This window comes from Pseudopipra pipra, chromosome 1, assembly GCF_036250125.1.
Source record: "Pseudopipra pipra isolate bDixPip1 chromosome 1, bDixPip1.hap1, whole genome shotgun sequence".
Taxonomy (NCBI): Eukaryota; Metazoa; Chordata; class Aves; order Passeriformes; family Pipridae; genus Pseudopipra; species Pseudopipra pipra.
Genome location: NC_087549.1, coordinates 34,508,733 through 34,527,702, shown reverse-complemented (window position 1 = coordinate 34,527,702; position 18,970 = coordinate 34,508,733). Strand labels below are relative to the sequence as shown.

The 18,970-nt window shown below is 35.8% G+C and overlaps 1 protein-coding gene across 3 annotated transcripts in view; it reads left to right on the top strand.

Moving 5' to 3' along the window:
- The window catches only part of PREX2 (phosphatidylinositol-3,4,5-trisphosphate dependent Rac exchange factor 2), a 172,234-nt gene that overhangs the window by 79,477 nt on the left and 73,787 nt on the right, over positions 1 to 18,970 (top strand). For 2 of the 3 annotated variants that reach the window (XM_064651348.1, XM_064651354.1), the window contains 10 exons: positions 87 to 166; positions 933 to 1,001; positions 2,163 to 2,305; positions 2,453 to 2,545; positions 3,768 to 3,916; positions 6,299 to 6,384; positions 8,631 to 8,767; positions 11,919 to 12,036; positions 12,879 to 13,063; positions 15,242 to 15,403. In XM_064651348.1, coding sequence (XP_064507418.1) covers positions 87 to 166; positions 933 to 1,001; positions 2,163 to 2,305; positions 2,453 to 2,545; positions 3,768 to 3,916; positions 6,299 to 6,384; positions 8,631 to 8,767; positions 11,919 to 12,036; positions 12,879 to 13,063; positions 15,242 to 15,403 — 1,222 coding nt within the window. Of the gene's footprint in view, positions 1 to 86; positions 167 to 928; positions 1,002 to 2,162; positions 2,306 to 2,452; positions 2,546 to 3,767; positions 3,917 to 6,298; positions 6,385 to 8,630; positions 8,768 to 11,918; positions 12,037 to 12,878; positions 13,064 to 15,241; positions 15,404 to 18,970 lie in introns of all 3 variants that reach the window. The other variant, XM_064651352.1, reaches the window with a different exon arrangement.

Here is an 18,970-nt window from a genome sequence, read left to right as displayed (position 1 = left end):
GACTTGTTCATAAAATACAAGTATTTTTCTGTTTCTTTTGAGTTTTTGTTTGATTTTTTAAACTCGTTTTGCATTGTTTTGAACAGGGATAAAGATTATCACTTGAGAACCTACAAATCTGTGGTTATGGCTAACAAATTCATAGATTGGTTGATTGCACAGGCAAGTATACACATTTGGATTTATGTATGTTGTGCATTTAAATTCTAATCTGAAAGCTAGCGATGTATCAAGCAGAATAGCATGCAAACACTTTGTGTAAGAGTTATTAGAACAGTATGTGTAAGTGTAATCCTCTTACACTGGTAAAGTAACACAATCATCTGTCAGCAGCTGTGCTGTTAATTCTTTTTGTGCTTATCTTCCTTATGTGCAACTGAACTTGAAATGTTTTAATGACACTTAGCTTTATGATTCAGCATGTAACACTGTTCTTGGCTTAAAATGAAAGGAATAGGCTCTGCATAACTCTAAACTACTAATTAGGTGGACAAAAGTCAGTACTAATTTACTGTCAACAACTCTGTTTTATTTTGAAGGAACTAGAAGCAAGAACAGGGTATCCTGTTCACTCTGTCAACATGCACTAGTTTCATAAAGTAAAAGTTTAAAACTGTGATACTTTTAGATTCTCTTACATTCAATTTTTATGGAGTATGCAGTGTTACTTCAGTGTTTACCTATTTATTTCAAAGTGTAAAGAGTTAGAGCATGTAAAGATCTCTTCCAACCCAAACTATTCTCTGATTGTATGATAAACATGTATATTCTGTTTTATGTATTTATGCTAGAAATATATATATAAAAGTGGTGATGATAAATATAATCTACAGCTATTGACATCCTTGTGAGATTATACCATTGTGCACAGATTCCATTTTGCTGCTATATTAAAATATATTTAAAAAATTATTCTATGGTTTAACAGGGAGATTGCCGGACGAGGGAGGAAGCTATGATATTTGGTGTAGCTCTTTGTGATAATGGGTTTATGCACCATGGTAAGTAAATAGATTCTGTACAAGCTATGCTTACTTTCTTTTTAATGTTATCTACATAGTTGGAAGGAAATGCAGGTGCTGATAAAGATATTACAGCACAGATGGAAAATTCTTCTATTGTATCACTGAAGAGACCTATGCCACAGTCATCAGGAAAAAAATTAGCTATTGTGTACTCTGAAAATTATATCCAATTTTATAGCATCTGCTGAGGAATTCATACTCTAAAGGATTTAGCTGAGGCAGTTTTATTAGTCACTTTGCAAGAAATTTTTTAAGCAGGTAATACATGTTTGCACAGACGAGACAATAAAAAGTTAGAATACATATAAGAGAGAAGTGTGACATTTTTGGGGGAAAGAATAGAGTATGGAGGAGCATGACTTCAAAAAAGTGAAGTGGTGATAATAGGAGAAAGTGGACTGGAGGAAAATGAGACAATCGTAATGATAGGAGTGAACAAAGAAGACAGAGGAGAGCAGAGATGTGTGCAGCACCAAAAATGATGTGAACAAGGTCCCATTTAATACTGTCAAAGGCAGGATTTCAGTGAAAGGATCAAAGCAGTAGGTCATTTACTGAAATGAAAAGAAGAAGGAATTATAGAAGGAATAATGTTTTTATCATCCTGTTTAGAGAAGGAGGGAGAATTAACATCCTCTCTGGTATTGTTCATTCTTTTTCCTTTGACTTTTAAACATACAAACTGCATCCATCTGCTGATCTGGTTGCTTCCTCGTCTCCACCAAACCTATTTCTGAGACTGAACCTGGCATGCTTCACCATATGGAGAGTGCCAGAACTTGGTGGTGAGCATCTTCAGCAGGTGCCCAGTGGAACGCTTCAAAATCATATTTTAAGATCCCTTTTAGGAAGAAACCTTGCACTTTGCATTTTTACTAAAATGATTTCAAGCTAATAGGCTTTCTCAATTTGATGGAATCCACGTGTAGTTGAAAAATGGGCTTAGTGATACCTATCTGTAATGGATCCAAATAACAACTGTTGCATATGTTAAATGATTTCCCTAGATTCACACACACACAAAAATACTTTGCTAGCATTCAATATGTGTATTCACATTCAGTATTTTATGACTTATGAAAGACGTGATATTCAAAAGTTCAAAATTAAAAAAGGATGTGTGGTTTTCTATCACAGTCTTAGAGAAAAGTGAATTTAAGGATGAACCACTGCTGTTCCGTTTTTATGCGGATGAAGAAATGGAAGGATCAAATATGAAGCACAGACTCATGAAACATGATCTGAAAGTAGTGGAAAATGTCATAGCCAAGTCATTACTGGTGAGTGAAACCCAGTGATTGTATGCTTTGATGAGTAAAAAAATTGGTCGTAGTGACAATAAATTAGGACTGTTTATTTAATGAGGATATACTTCAGCTTTTCTTAATGGCTTTCTGAACAATATTTTAAACAATTTTATTTTTCAGATTAAATCTAATGAAGGCACTTATGGTTTTGGTTTAGAAGATAAAAATAAGGTGCCAATTATTAAAGTGGTGGAGAAAGGATCAAATGCTGAGGTATCGAGTATTATAAATTATCTTCCCTGTTTTACTTACTTGATCACAGATGTATGTTTTGTGCATCAGATAAGAAAGTCTATAGTGGTAGAAGGTAACTGACAACTTTCCAAGAAGGCTGTGCTTATGAATCTTATTCCCTTTTTTTCCTTTGTTTTGTTTTGGTTTTTTTTGTTTAACATGTTGCTCTGACCATTATGAACACTTATTTTCTGCTCAGCTAAATTGTCATAGTGAGTGATATAAAATTTATAATTTTATTTTTATGCATTTTATAATATTCCTGTGATGACATTAATCCTGGGTGTAGTAAACATTTTTGGTAGAATATGAAATGAGTATAGAGCTAGTCTGTGAGTTGCAGTTGATGTGTTGTTTCATAGTAAAAGATGTATCAAGCTTTATATAAAATCTAGAATTTGAGAATCTAAATGAATAAATTGCAGTCTTCCTGTTTGTTGGTATTGCTTTAGATGCTCTTTGGGTAGATTCATATTCTACTGAACTGCACAGGAGTCTGTATATGTAAAGATAAAGAAGGAGTCTCTTTCGTGAAAGAAAAAATTTGCACCTAGATTTCAAGGCTTTCTAAATCTCATGGTGGAATAGAAATTTAAATCATAAAAAGACACAGCAAATCAATAATATAATTCAGCCACAGAGCTATATGTTGATCTCTAGCAGCCAGATTCTGCCATGATCTCAGATGGTGCTAAGGCTTAATGCATACCCTGAGCCACTCCTGTCGTTCAACTGGTTGTAGCTCCTTTCTTGTTACACCAAAGTTTAAAAACTGTTTTGTTTTGGAACTTAACAAATATTCACTTACTAAAATTTTAATTAGGTCTTCCTTTATGAAAAGAAGCTCTAGTTCCTTTGGAAAATGATGGATGAACAAATTAAGTATTGTCATAAAATAAATGGCTCAATCAAAGCTGTTATGTTAATTAGTAAAAGTATTAACTGGTATTGTAATACTGTCATAAAATCTTGATTAAGACTAGGTCTTGCATTTATGTCTGTTCAAAATGAGTGTTTACTGTACCCTTCACATCAGTTTAACTGCTTTTAGAAGCATTTTGTGTATAAGTCCTTTGTGTGTGGTACATGAAGGAGTCATAAAGAATGTAAAGTGAATGTGCATGTCATTATTGCTACTGGGGTTGCATGCCAGCAGAAGAAAACATAATGTTAGTGGTTATAAACTGTTATTGTTTTCTAGATGGCAGGCTTGGAAGTTGGGAAGAAAATCTTTGCCATTAATGGTGACCTGGTTTTTCTGCGACCCTTCAGTGAAGTGGATTGCTTCCTGAAAGCCTGTTTAAACAGCAGAAAGCCCCTGCGGGTTCTTGTGAGCACTAAACCACGGGAGTAAGTTGTCATTCCTTTGGGGAAATTTTACAAACAAAACTGAAGTGAATTTTAAAGGACCAGTGGAACTTTGGAGAGAACTATTTGTAAAGTTATTTGAAATATTGTAAAGTTATTTGAAATGCTATATCTGAACTAACTTTGTAAAGTCAAGCGATTTGATCTGCTTAGATTTTGTTGTATTATATTTGTGAGTCAGCAAAAGTGAAACATGAGTACTTTAGATCTTCAGCTCTGCCACTTTGAATACATGCAGGAATTGCAAGTATAAATGAAGTGTCCTTGACTGTACAGACAGTTTGATCACTTATCTCTTACGCTGTGTATTAGATAAGTTCCTGTGTCTGGTGATTAATTGCTGGTTTGGCATAGTCAGACTGTGGTCTAATGGGTCCCTTCAGCATGTGTGCTGGTAGTGTAAACTGCAGGAACAAGTAAACAGTTCCTCATCTTTATGTAACAGATGCATTTCTGTACACAGGATTGACCATTCCTACCTAAATGCAAGTTTTGTTATGTAAAAGAAATACAAAGTGAGGCCTAATGTGTGCATTCATCAAATATGTATATTTTTAAAGTTAATGCAATTATTGCTAGTTTATACATAACAAAGAAGGAGGAGACCTAAGAAACACTGGTCAGGAGTAATTTTGATTGAAATTTGCAGAGTAAAGAGGAGCCATGCTCTTTAACCAGATAGCATATACAGATTACCTCCCTTTGGTTCAGTGGTAGAACGGAGATGTACTTCTCCTGTTAATAAGCAGTGGTGTCTTGAGAACAGCACCCAGAAAGGGGAAAAGAGCAAAGAAGGAAATATGGCATAAAGATGCTCATCTGGACTGATAGTCCAACACCACCACCCCACCCCCTCCCCCAGCCAGACAAAAATCACAACAAAAAATTCACCCAAACCAGTTGACCACAGTGTTGTAGAAAGCATAAAAGGCATATCTTGGCCTTTCTTTAGCATAGACCTTAGTTTAATTTCTGACAGAACTTGTGGGTGAATTTCAAGTTTCACAGAATGAGGAGCTCACAGGAGTTGAAGAATCTGTTTCTCAGTGCTGCCTGCTGTTTGTCAGTACCTGCTGCTAGCACAACTGTTTTGTCAGAAGAGACAGTTCTCTCCTAAATTCTTAGCCTAAACTGCCAGTGATGGTCTTTCACAGTTCATTAGCATGTTCACAAAGAAGTTTCAGAATGCATATCAATTGTATCAAATCAACGTTAATTAATATGTAAGTACATTAAATGATTCCCAAATCTTTGTTCGCAAAGCCTAACCATGATGACATTAAATGATGCTATACTTACAAAAATATTTCATATGAAAATTTATTAATCTCAATAATATTCTAATATTTTAAAGAAATTGTAGACTTCAGTGAGTTTTGGATCTCCTCTGATGATAATCATCTCCAAATGCTTAACATTATGTATACTAGGAAAAAAAAAGAAATGCAAGAAATGATGCAATTATAGTAGTCAAAACTGCCTGTAAATCAAGTTTGTTACAGACCAAATCACTTTGAATTTGTTTGCTTTTGCAATGGCAAATGGAGCTTGGGGCAAACATCTCTGAAATAATAATGGAACTGGCTCTGGAAGGAAAAGCTGCAAAGTTAAATCAGTGCACTGTTATGCCTGACTTAACTAACTCTGATAAGGGCTAATGCAGCTGTGTTGCTTTTTCTAGATCCTGAGCTGATATCATGTGGGTAAGCTAGCTTACTTTGAGTAAGCTCAGGGCTTAATTTTAAGGAGTAGATGCAAATTTTGCGTCTCAGAACTGTGTTTTTCAGTAGGTTTAGACCAAGCAGGAGCATAGCACAGTGTGCTTACAAGACTCTTGCTTTACAAATCTCAGCACTGCTGCTCAGAAAAACCGCAACAAAACATTTTTTCAAGAAAACTCACTGAGTAGACACTTAGAAGTTAGCAAATTACAGTATGGATTTAGGCTCTGAAGTCTTCTGCAGCTCATCTACCCAGGCCTGCCATGCTCTGTGGTCCCCAGGCTCTGTCCTCTTGATTGAGAGACTGACTGCCTTCCTAGGGCTTTCAGTGTTGCTGTGCTGTGGCAACTTAACCAAATACCAGACCCTTTGGGAGGAATTTTAAAGCTATGGTGGTGTTTTGGTTGTAATCGGTATATCGAATTTCCCTGTGAAATAGATATTTTTCGCTGTCTCAGCTTGCTCTTATTTCTGATACCAGTGGTGTACCGTATCTGGAATATGAATGGTGCAGAATCTGAAACTGTGAATTAATAAAAGTGTGGAGTCTTACACCCTTGTAATCTGCTTGTAGCTGTCCACTTTTATAAGTAACAATATGCTACCTTTTGCTACATTCATATTCAATCTTTCCTTGTATCAGGACAGTGAAGATTCCTGACTCTGCAGATGGACTTGGATTCCAAATCCGGGGCTTTGGCCCATCAGTTGTCCATGCTGTTGGGAGAGGTAAGCTGTAAGAGCTGTCAATGTTACTAGTAAATATGCATTTAATATTTAAATGGCTGGTTGAGATAAATCAAAATTAGGTCTACTGATGTAGCTTAGATGTTTTTCACCCAAAGTAGCAATATTAAATAAACCCAAATACGATTATTTTGTGTTCTTATACTCTGTAAAATTTGGATAGATCTTCCACCTTCTTTTTTGGTATGTACTTATACCGGTGTATGAAAGTTAAGTTAGAGCTGTGCATTCTTTACAGATTAAGGAATAGCTGATGAATGTGAAATCACCTTCTCCAATGCTTGGTTGTTGGGAACCAGTCACTTCCTGAGCACTACGTTTTTTTAGGTGGCCATTTGTTTGTGCAATGTTCTGAAAACGCACTTTTCAAAAATCTCTTCAAGACTGCTAGTGACCTAGGTCTGTCTTAGTAATTGCAGATGTTTCATGTAAATACTGTTTTGTCCATTTTGGGATGTGATTGTCAAATGCTTGGAGTTCCTAACCCAATATGTTTTTGAATACATTTTTGACTTGTGATAAAAGAAGCTGAAGCATTCTCTGTTGCTGTCTAATATTGTTAATGCTAGAGCGAATGAACTGTATTTTCAGCTATTGTGGGAGAGTTGTGTCCTTTTACCCCCTCCTGCCTTTGTAACTGAGGAATTTTAAGTGAACTGATCTGCAAAACAGCCAGATTTGAACAGAGTTTGATGACTTTTTTCTAGGCTGTGATGTCAGAAATTAGATTTTCAAGAGAAAGACTAATAAACTACAGACTGTTGAGCTGATGTGATAATTATTTCTGCACCTGGATCTCAATTCAACCGCCTATCCTTATTCATTAAGCACATACTTTATTCCAATTAGCCTCAACAATATGCAAGTGCTTGCTTGTGTGGTTTGCTAAATCTGAAGGATTTTAAGCATATGCCTAAATACTTTGCTGAATTGGGACCTTGGGGTATTTTGAAGAGAGATTTTTTTTTGTTAGAGAAAGATATTTAATAAGGCCTATTTAGATATTTATTTTTACGTTGCTTTTTGGGGGGAGGGGAGATTGCAATAGCTGGTAATGGTGTCATTTCCAATTACTTTCTTTTTTATTAGATTTAAAATGCAGCTATCATCTAATATTATAGTTCCTAAAATGAGGGAAATTCAGGTATATTCTGGAAGTATTTCCTTGTCAAATATGCCCAACTGACAAGTCATGAAGTTGTGACAAACTTTCCATTTGTCAACTCTGCAAATTCAGTCTTGCCTTTTCTTTCATCGCAACTAGCAGTCTGGCAGTCTCTAGGCAATAGATTTTTACTTTCTTGCCCCTCTATGCTAGCATCAAGAGAGACATTAGGGGGCAAATGTTCAGGTAGCTGGAACTAAGGTCATACTCCATCAGACTGTCTTTCAGGTGTGGGTTTGAGTCACACTGAAAAGACCTGGAGACAGCTGCTATTTTTGTAGTGCTTATTCAGTGGCTAGAAGATTTTCCCAAGGTGGTTATTCCATTGTGAAAATAAACCACCAAACAATATATTTTATGTTATTTTAAGAGAATGTTTTGTTTTGGTGTTGTGTTGTACCCCTCCACCTCCCCTCTCAATATTTAAATTTGAGATATTCTACTTAATCATCGCCGTGTACTTTGACTTAAAGCTGCAAGGCACTCTGCCATAATTGTGTTGGTAGGAAAGATGAATGTAAGAACAATATCCTTGGAAATGTCTTTGGATTTGGATATTTCACTTAATATTTAACATGAAAATCTAGTATGCTCTGATACTTCTTTATGAATTGTCAGAAAGCTTCTGTTTTTTATGTAAAATTTAAACACCTGAATTAATCAAGTAGCTCATAAGCTTGGTTCATATTAAAAGAATTCAGAATAAAAGTAGTCTAAGTAGTCACTAAGTAGTTAGTGACTTTCAAGCTAGAGCCATTTTATCCTTTTGAATTCCTTTTCTTTAAGACAAATTTTAATATTTTCATATTACTTATCAGCATTTGTTGTTTTATAAAACAGCCTTTAGAAAATTGTCTGGTCTCTTCTTATGGAATCATCTGCTGGCGAACTCCATTTTCTTGGAGTCCAGCTGACTACAGAAGCACCCTGTGGTTGGGGAAGTATGTAAGAATCGGTGAGAACAGGTTTTGATAAAAAAATAAAAGAGGCTTTTTGGACTGTAAACTTTAAAGGAGATGTTTAGGCAATGAAGTTTGTTAACTATATATATTTTTATTAATAGGAACGGTGGCAGCTGCAGCAGGTCTCCATCCTGGCCAGTGCATAATCAAAGTGAATGGAATTAATGTCAGCAAAGAGACTCATGCAAGTGTTATTGCTCATGTCACAGCGTGCAGGAAGTACAGGCGGCCAATGCAGGTACGTCTCACCCTTGCATATTTTCTTCTAAGTTTCTTTTTTTGGTCAAAGTGAACAGGGTGGTGTTTTATCTCTGTCCACGTATCTGTTGTGTTTGACTGGGGTGAGGGGAAAGGAGTGGTGAATAAAACCAAAGGGAAGCCAGTTGAAATATAAAAGCTGAAGATTGCTCAATGTATTGTTGATGTTCAAGGTCTGTTTAATTTCTGCACTGAAATAAATCTAATCTTATAGATAATTTTTATATGGTATTTTTAAAGGATTATTTCAAGTATTTCTGCAGGCCTATGCAGAAAGCCTTATGAGATATATTCTCATCTTGATGGAGAGGAATCACACAGCTTGCTCAGCAGCAGGAGAATGAAATGCAAAATGCTGATCTTCTTCCAGAATTTTGTAACACTTCAGCACACAGAGAGCAGAGTGCACATACACCATCTATAAAGGTCTGAGTTCCCATTGCATTCCAATCTTGGGAATAAACAGACATTCAAGAACTCAAAAGTGCCTTTTTTTTTGTTAATATAAGCATGCAAATTTTGCTATCTTTTTCATATTAGTTTAAGAGAAAAGCTCAGGCTTCCAAGACACAAATTTAAGGAAGAGAAACAAAACCAGCTGGATTCTAGAATGTAATTATTCCAAGTCCCTGCAAATTTTTCATACACTGTGAACTAATATCATTAATTAACTTCACAAACTCTTCCAGTACGTGTTTACTGAGGAGAAAAATCCAATTAAAATCAAGAGTGAAATCCTTTTCCCACACCTCCTGCATAGATATAAGAATTATGTAGCTAGAACTACATCATAAAAATACAGTCTTTATGAAAACATTGTCTGGATGTTTGTGTTTAAATGCTAATACAGAATTGAAGTTGTTACACAGCATATCAAGATCAAGTTCACCTATTCTTTAAAGAAAGATGCACTCTAGTAAAGAGAGGATATTTTGTGCACTAGTATAAAATTGGCTGGAATAAAGGATAAATTCTTTATAGCAGTTGTGTTCTCTCTGTGTAACTGTAGTCTTCCTATGTATGTTAGTGACATGCAAAGAGGATTGATTAATGTTGGCTGGCGTGAATGCCTTGACATGAAGAATTACTTTGTTTTTTTAAATCCACTTGTATAATAACTTGGAGTTTTTCCTATACAGAGTATTTATTTCAATCTTAAAAAGTAGCTGATCACAATTCAGCAGATCACAGATAACTGAAATTCTCCAGACTGAGAAACTTAAATCAGGACACAGTGCTATCAAAAACTATTGGAGAACTGTCTAGACTGAAATAAATGGTAGTATTCCCACTGGTGTCAAGACAGCTAAAATTTCATTTCCTTATCAGAAATTTAGGGTTTTTCTTTAATTATTTGGAAGATGATTATGGATTTCTCCTATTTTTTAAGTACAGTGCATTAGCCTACCATTTAATTAACACAAAGATTGCAGTCTCTCCTGAGGTTGCCAATTGCATAATTGAAAAGGGATCTTTTTCTGTTTCTTGTATCTTCTGCTTCTCAGGGTGAGGAATCTTCCTGCTTGTCTGAAGCATGAAGTTTCATGTCAGATTCTTGCTGTGTGAATAACTGTGTAACCTCTGTTGGACAATGTTTGTCTTCTTTCTGTCTTGTCGGGATAAAGAAAATTGAGAGCACATTTTACTTCTTGGAATTAAAATTTATTTGCAATGATACTAACCATGATGTGTCAGTTTTATGCTTAGTTTGTTCCTCTGTAATGCTTTTGAAGAACATTGCTCCAAGTCATGATGCATTAGATTGTGTTAACTTTTGAAAGAAGGACTTCCAGTTTAAGTAGTGTAGTATTTCCTATTAGAGATTGCATGGCCATCTTGATGCTGCCAAGCAAACCTGTTAGAATCCATAAATAAGCAGCAAGCTTTCAGGGGTACCTGAAAAGAAGTGTGGGCTTCAGAAGTGTTCCTGTTGATCAGCTTCTGCACAGGATCTTCCAACAATCAACAGAGAACTCTGAAATTTAATCTTTCTTATCAGAATATTTCAGTGCCATTGAGTGAAAAGCAAGGCATCTAGGAAACCTAGAGAGAAACAGTACCTTAATCATACAAAAATGTAGTTGTATATGATTAATTGGATAAAGATAGCAGCTGAATGTTGTATATTAGCAAAGGATAATTGCATGTGTTTGACACTTTTTGTGAAGATTTTTAACGTTCAGCCTAAAGTTTTGCTATCCTTGCTTAACTTTGAATTCTTCTATGAATTTCTTTTTAAAGTCTCTGAATTCAGATTTGTCATAATCATGTCATTTATTCTACTGTAGCTGTTGGAGAGGGAGTGATTAATTGACAAGATTTTTTTGAAATCTAAGAGACGAAGAGTAGCCTGGAGATGCCATACTTGATAGACCCTTCCACAAGGGTGTGATGGACTGAGTAACAGGCTGGGGAGAACAAGATGTAAGGCATACACGTGTCTTCTTCATAGGTTGTATGGCCCATGTAAGCCACCATTCCTGTGCTCATGTGTCACTCAGTCACATGAGATGGTGGATTTTTGGACCCTGTGATTCTGTTCTTTTTGGTGGGTTTGCTAATCTGGGGGAAAAATAAAAAACATGTAGGAAAATAAGTGTAGTAAAGGCAATTACAAGTTATGAAGGCTGTAGTGTACGTTTTTTGTGCCACTGAAACATGGGAAATAGATTAACTGGACATACTCTATCATTGGTTGATATTCCATAGTATTTTCCAGCAGATTCATGGATGTACAGCAGATTTAGCAAGGCAAAAAATTGGTTCTCCTAATTTTTTTTCACAATTTCTTGTCTTAAATATTTTTCAGTCTGCTGTTTGATTTGAAATGTCTTAAATTATTTTTATCAGAGGCGCGAAACTGATGGGACGTCATACTGTCACAGATTTCATAGTGTCTTATGACAGTAGACTCTGAAATAAGAAACAACTTGCCAAAATTCTGTGAATGGTGTTATAGAATGCCAAAATTCTCTGTAATTTTCAGTTTTGTTTTTTTTAACTTAGACCTCGGAAGGCAGTAAAGCTGATAATAATCAGGGAATTAAAGCAGCTGTTTCCTGCTGAAATAGTTGCTATCAATTGCACTTGCAAAGGTTTTCCTAGCTGTCTTTTTTTGTTGTTATTTTTAGCAAGATTCTATACAGTGGGTTTACAACAGCATTGAAAGTGCACAGGAGGATCTTCAGAAAACAAACACCAAACCCTCTGGAGATGATGGAGGCGATGCTTTTGACTGCAAAGTGGAAGGTATGTGATGCGTGCTGGATTTTGTTGTTGCTCAGAATGTTGGTGTAGTAGCAAGGAAAATGTAGGCAGTGGGTTTATTTTCAGAGAAGAAATTTTGAGCAGTCCATAAGATGTGTTTTGCATAAGGATTTCCTTTCTTACATTTTCTAAACACGTAAATTTATCATGATACTCTCTGAAAATTATTATCTTTCCCATTTAGAGAAAAAGCTTCTGTAAACACTTTGGGGAAAATTGTTCCATTTTAATTTGTTAGATACATAATCCTAGGAATTACCTTATTTATTTTCACCACTAGTAATCATTTATGGCAATATAGATACGTTAGTCATTACTGCATGAGAAATAACAGAACAGCTATCCTTCAGATTGTTTTCAGGCAATTAACATTTAGATAAAACTGCATTCTTATGCATCTTGGTAATTAAAGAGTCAGTTAGCATGTGAACTATATTATGTTCTCTGCGTAAATGCAGATATTGTGGTTTCATTTCTGAATATTGACACTTTTCATGGTAGTTTTCTTCTAGTTTATTTAGAAATTCTCAGTTTTCCCTCTTTTGAGGCTTTTTTAATGTCTCTGGATTACAAGAATTAGTCCCCTTCAATAACTGTTTGTAAAGAAAGACTCCTGCCTGTTTTGCATTCCAATATTTCAGCATCTATAAACCTACTGGTGTTCCAATTTGAAATCATTCAGCTGGTAGCCAGGTTTTTTTGATGAACTTTTTAAAATAGAATGATCGGAACGTACCTGTTTCTAGAATGTTTGCCTGTGTCCATTTTAGTTTATTTAATGACCAGCACTTGTCAACTGATTTGTGTTACTTTGTTTATTGTAGAGGTAATTGACAAATTTAACACTATGGCAATAATTGATGGGAAGAAAGATCATGTCAGTCTGACTGTTGACAATGTTCACCTGGAGTATGGAGTGGTTTATGAGTATGACAGCACAGCTGGAATAAAGTGCCACGTCTTGGAAAAAATGATTGAACCAAAGGGATTTTTTAGCTTGACTGCAAAGGTATGAAGCCATTTTTGTATGTGCTAATTCTTACTATGCTTAATACCAATGGAGCAACATGTGTCTTTTTTTTATTCTTAGGATTATGTGTATTTCATCTAATACCTTATAATTGGTCATCTTAATCTGTCTGATGTTTTGAAGGGAGTTACTTCTTACACCACATCGTGAGATTTGCTAAAGCTGGTCTAGTCAATGATTCAAATGAGTGGCCTGAAAGATGTTAATTCTTGCTGTAGTTACAATTTCATATAAAATATTTAAGGTGTTATTTCTTAACTGCTTAAGAAATATTTTTCCCTTGTTGTATATGAAGTAGTTAAGTAAAGAGGTACTTCCAGCACACTGCTTCTGGCCTCAAATAGTGCAGTGTCATCCCCTTTAGTGTTAGGCTGGCTATTTAAATACTTCGAAGTTATTACAAACAATAAGGAGAAGTAATGTGGCAATTTTGGGGTAATATTAAGTTTGTATGAGGTGATAGTGATCTAAATGACCACAAAAGGTTCACTGATAGAAAAATCAGGTCTCTTAACTCAAAAGACAATAACGGGAATTTTAGTGGTACTTATCGCATACAACTGTCTGCTAATGGTTTGAAATGCTCTAAACATAAACTTCTCTCTGTGTTCAGTGTGGTCTTATGCTTCTCTCCATATGCATCTTTTTTTGCTGTGTATTTATTGTTGCTTTGGATTTTTAAACAACTGTATTCTGCATCACATGGAGTAGGGGAGTGAATTAATTCTGGACTACTTTCCTATACTGTGCAAATCTATGTTAACTACTAAGATGAGAAACTATCCAAAGCTGTGCTGCAGAATGCAATTGTTGGAAAGTACAGCTGCAAAAAAACTCCACTTAAATTATTTAAATTTGTCTTATTAATTACACCTGACATAAAGGAAGCTTAAAAATGTGACCAAAGTGACTGAAGTGTTTTAATGCAGTAACTCAACATGATAACAGAAGAGTTAAAGGCTTTCCTTAATTCACCTGGTGGGGACGTGAAAAAAAAAATTCTCATAGAATCTAGTAATTTATAATCTCTGACTTCTTGAAAACTTCAGATTTTGCACTCCAAAATTTCTTCTTATTTTTTTTTCTATTGTGAAGCTTATAAATCATATCTTATGTCTTTGATGGTGAATAGGATAACGATGAGCTGTAGCAGAACTGAATAACAGACAGGGTACATGGTGTGACTCTTGGGGATGGTCCTGTGCAGGGCCAAGAGTTGGACTTGATGATCCTTGTGGATCCCTTCCAACTCGGCATATTCTGTGATTCTGTGATAAATCGGATAAATCCTATGATGGATTAGTACTGCATGTGTTGTTTGCTTGATTTTCTTTAAGTTGTTTCTAAAACGTTGTGAAGTGTTTTCTAAAACGTTGTGAACCTTTTCTTATTTAGATGCCTTGCCTCAATCTGGATTTCGTATCCTGCTATAAAGTTATTTTGGGTGTGTTTTTGAAACACATCTCCAGAGTTGGACAAAACCAGCAATAGGCACCTTCCAAGATCTATAGCACAGTGAATTTCAATGCCTGAAATACAACTCTAACTCAATAAAAAAGGAGTATATACTACCCTCATCTCTTCAACATGCCTTTTGTTTAGTTTTCTCTCAGCATTATTTGCTGGTGCTATTTTCATCATAGCAAGACTTCAGTCTTTGCTGGGTATTACAGCTTATTCTGTGCCTTATTTCCTAGTTTTGCATGCAGAATAAATGTGAGGATAACACTCAGGTTTTTTGTATGCTTTTCCAATGTGTTAGTATTGCTTATACTGCCAGACTGAAGCTTTGCTACAAGTAAAGAATTAATTAATCAGCTTTACATAATATGTGCCGATCAAGAAAATACAGCAGATAATGTATTTCAGAGGAGCCATAGTAGTTCCATTAGGAGGAAATTAGTAGCAAATCCATTATCAGACAATGTCATGAGAAGCCAAATAAAAGTACTTACGGGTATAACTTTGCAGGATTTAAAGAAACCTCTTTGCTTCCCAGGTTTAATTCATTGTTGTTATGCACCAATGCGTGTAATGTTAAAAGGCAACTGATTATCAGGCTTTTCAGCTTTAATTGTAAGAGATGATTAGTAAGGGGTTAAGTAAGGGAAATTTTAGTCAACTTAATTTCTTAATGTACTGCTTTTATTATCTTAGATTCTTGAAGCACTGGCAAAAAGTGATGAACATTTTGTGCAGAATTGCAACAGCCTCAATTCCTTAAATGAAGTGATCCCCACCGAGCTTCAAAGTAAATTCAGTGTCATTTGCAGTGAGAAAATTGAGCATATTTACAGAAGAATCTCTAGTTATAAAAAGGTATGACCGGCATGTCCTTAGTTTTAAGGGAAAAACTGGGGAATGTGGTACAGTTTGAATAACTCTTCAAAATGTCTATTGCAATGGCAAAAAATGTGGCTGAAAGTTTAGCTATTTTGAGGTGTGAATACCTTAACTGACTAATTGCTTCATGTGTTTTCAAACCACGCTCTTTACTTTTCTAGACACTGTGTAGTTTTGTATCTTTTCCTGTTTGCTGTGTTCAGATGTAGATACAATCAATTACATATTTCCACAGAAGGCCCATCATTCTTGTATGTGTCTTAAACCAATACTCCAGTGAATTTGCAGATGTTAACCAAAAATGAAGCAATAACAGAATTGGTTTTTTTCCTTCTAGTGCATCTTAGTTTGAAATACCAAATTGTTACTCTTTTATTCATCTTTTTTGCCCTTCAAATTGGTGTGACTTTTTCTAGCATGACTGTTAATAGTAACATTTCTGTAAATTATTAGATTGACTTGGGCTAATAAAGCATTATAGCATGGAAAAATGAAGAGATGCTTGAGATCTAAATTAATGATATGTGAATGAATAAATAACCCAGACTACGACCTCTGCCACTGTATTTCTCTGTAGTTGTTTAACCAAGCAGGGCATAAATGAATAAACCATTTGCCATTTTGTTAGTGCAAACTTATTTTCTCATCCAGGCTCCTCGTTTCTCTCTCACATAACCTATTTTGCGGAGTGTGGTGATATTTTGAAGTAGGCTCAAAATGGCTCCAAAGAACTGTTTGTGCCCTGTCTCAGTTCATTTGGGGATCTGAGTTGTGACATTTACAAACTAGTCTGTTCTGAGAGTTAATACACAAAAAATTGAAAAGAAAAAGGGAAAGGAAAAGCAAGTTGAATATAGAAGCTTCACACATTTCTAAAAGGTATATGGAAAAGAGTGGACAGTGTTTTCTTATTTTTCAAGGAACAAGTAGGGAGAAATGTTAGGAATATCTTTAGCTTTAGTAAGATGAAGGTCAAAAAGCAGCTTGTCAAAGACTTTTTAGGGTGCTCTCTGGCAAGGAATGGAACAAATGGAGTTGAATTAATGGAAACATTAAAAGGATTCTGATACTGCACTAGCAAACATCCAGTCTCTCTGTTGTTTGCCTGAATTACAAACCTTCATGTTTCCAAATTGGTTAAAAATCAAAATACCTTTTAAAAAATGAAATTCATTAGTTTTCACATTAAGAATTAGAGTTGAAGTAACACGTAGATGGTTTATATATTTTCTGTAGCTAAAAAATTTGACTATGATACATGGTCCCTCTTCAGGAGGCCAAGACAGTAAATGAAACTTTGTTGTGTTTGCTGGATGTGAAGTGAACAGCCTCAGGGAAGTTCACATAGTTCTTACGCTGTCTAGAAGCAGATATTGCTGATACAAACTGCACTTTCAAGCTCATCTACTCAAAAATCAGTCGTTCCACAGTTATAGCTTTTAATGACAATTAGTAATGCAGTGAATTGCAGGAATAGATACATGGTTTTCTTGGCAAGGTAAAGGTAACCATAGTTACAGGAGAGTTTCGGAGGGCCTGAGCCCAGCTTGGCTCCTGGTTTCACTGTGAAAGTTCGAATTATATAAATAGAAGCCTTTTAGATTTCTGCAGTCCCTACTATTATTATTATCAGAACATTTTGCTCCTAATAGACCTCGAGTCCAGTGCCATGAGTCCCAGATGTTTCTCAACACATATACGAAAAGAATTTTGGTCCTGACTTATGACCTGATTAAATCATAGCCAGGCATTTGGTCTCTCTGGAGCAGGATGTGTGGGAGATCGAGATGTGAAATATGTACAGCTTGCAGAAACATTTTCATCGTTGAATGTCCTTAGTGCCCTTCTTAACAATTTGTACATTCTTCAGACTTTGAACAATTCCATAATTGGGTTTCTTGTAACTTTCCAGATCTTGTTGTGATCTAAAGATTTAAATGTAATTAACCCATCAAAAGTTCATCAAACTGAAGTAATATGGCACCAAAATAAACAGAAATTTAAGTCCCTGCACAAGAAAGTGTTACTTCACAGAAGGGATGTGCCTTTGTTCAACTGAAGTGTTTTGACCGATTGAATTTGTACTGACATTTATTAATGAAGAAACTTTGAAAGCTAACTTTGAAAATATTCTTATGGTCCATAGCTGAGGTAGGTCTGTGTAATATTTTGACTGGAGAGATACTGTGATTAAAATACCAGGGACTTGGAACTGATTACATCATGCCAGAAAAAAACTCTGTCCTAGCAAAAAACTGCACTGAAAAGGACACATGTTGACAAAAATTCTATTTGTGACTGACAAGGCTCTTTGCCAATGGAAGAGCTTGATCTCATGACTTTTATGATTCTGAAGTAGGTGTATTTTCTGAGTGTCCAAATTTAGTACGGTTCAGTGTTCACCATTTTGGGTTGACATTTTTCATCTTAAAAACCAAAAAACTCTAAGCCTATCCAGGACTCTGCACAAAATTTCAGATGTTAGAGTGAAGGAGATGTGGCTAAGCACTGTATTAGAATTAAAATATAAAACAGAGAGGAAAAAACCCCATCCTTCATTTCTGAGCTGATATATGGCAGGGGAAGAAGATATGGTAGACTAGGAAAGTCTGAAAAATGTGGTGTTTGCAGTTTTTATGTACTAGTGTTTATCAGCTTCCTAGAATCACTCAAAATAGAAGAATGGTTGAGGTTGGAAAAGACCTCTGGAGGTCTCGTCCAGCCAGCCCTGCTGAAGCAGGGCCACCTAGAAATGGTTGCCCAGAATCATCTTCAAGGAGGAAGATCCAAAAACCTCTCTGGGCAACGTGTGCATGATCACCCTCACAGTGAAAAAGTGTTTCCTGATGTTCAGAGGGAACCTCCCATGTTTCAGTTTGTGACCATTGCCTCTGGTCCTGGCACTGAGCACTGCTGGAAACAGCCTGGCTCCATCCTCTTTGCACCCTCCCATCAGGTATTAGAATGCACTGATGGGTTCCACCTGAGCTTCCTCTTCTCCAAGCCGAAGGCTCCCAGCTCTCTCAGCCTTTCCTCATGGCAGAGATGCTCCAGTCCCTTAATCATCTTAGTGGCCCTTCACTGGGTTCTCTCCAGTATGGCCATGTCTATTTATGGGAAGCCCAGATTTGGACCCAGTACACCAGATGTGGCCTCATCAGTGCTGAGGAGAGGAACAGGATCACCTCCCTCAACCTGTGGGCAATGCTTCTCCTGATGCAGCCCAGGATATCGTTAGAGAGGACTTCATCCTTCCTGAATATGAAATAGTTTCCAATTCTCTCTTTATTATAGTTTCAGACAAAAATTTCGTAATTTTTTGCAAGACATTGACATCTTTGTCAGCAGGTGTTTATAAATGTCACATGCAGTAGACCAGTGGATCATAAGGCAGTACCAGACTTTCTCTCTCTAAGAAAGATACTTAGTTTATTATGTTCCCTGGGAAATAAAGTATATAGTTCTGTTACAAAGCTATTTACATTTTAAAATATCATTTACTTCAAAAAACAACCCCTTAAAGGTATAAAATGAAAAATATTT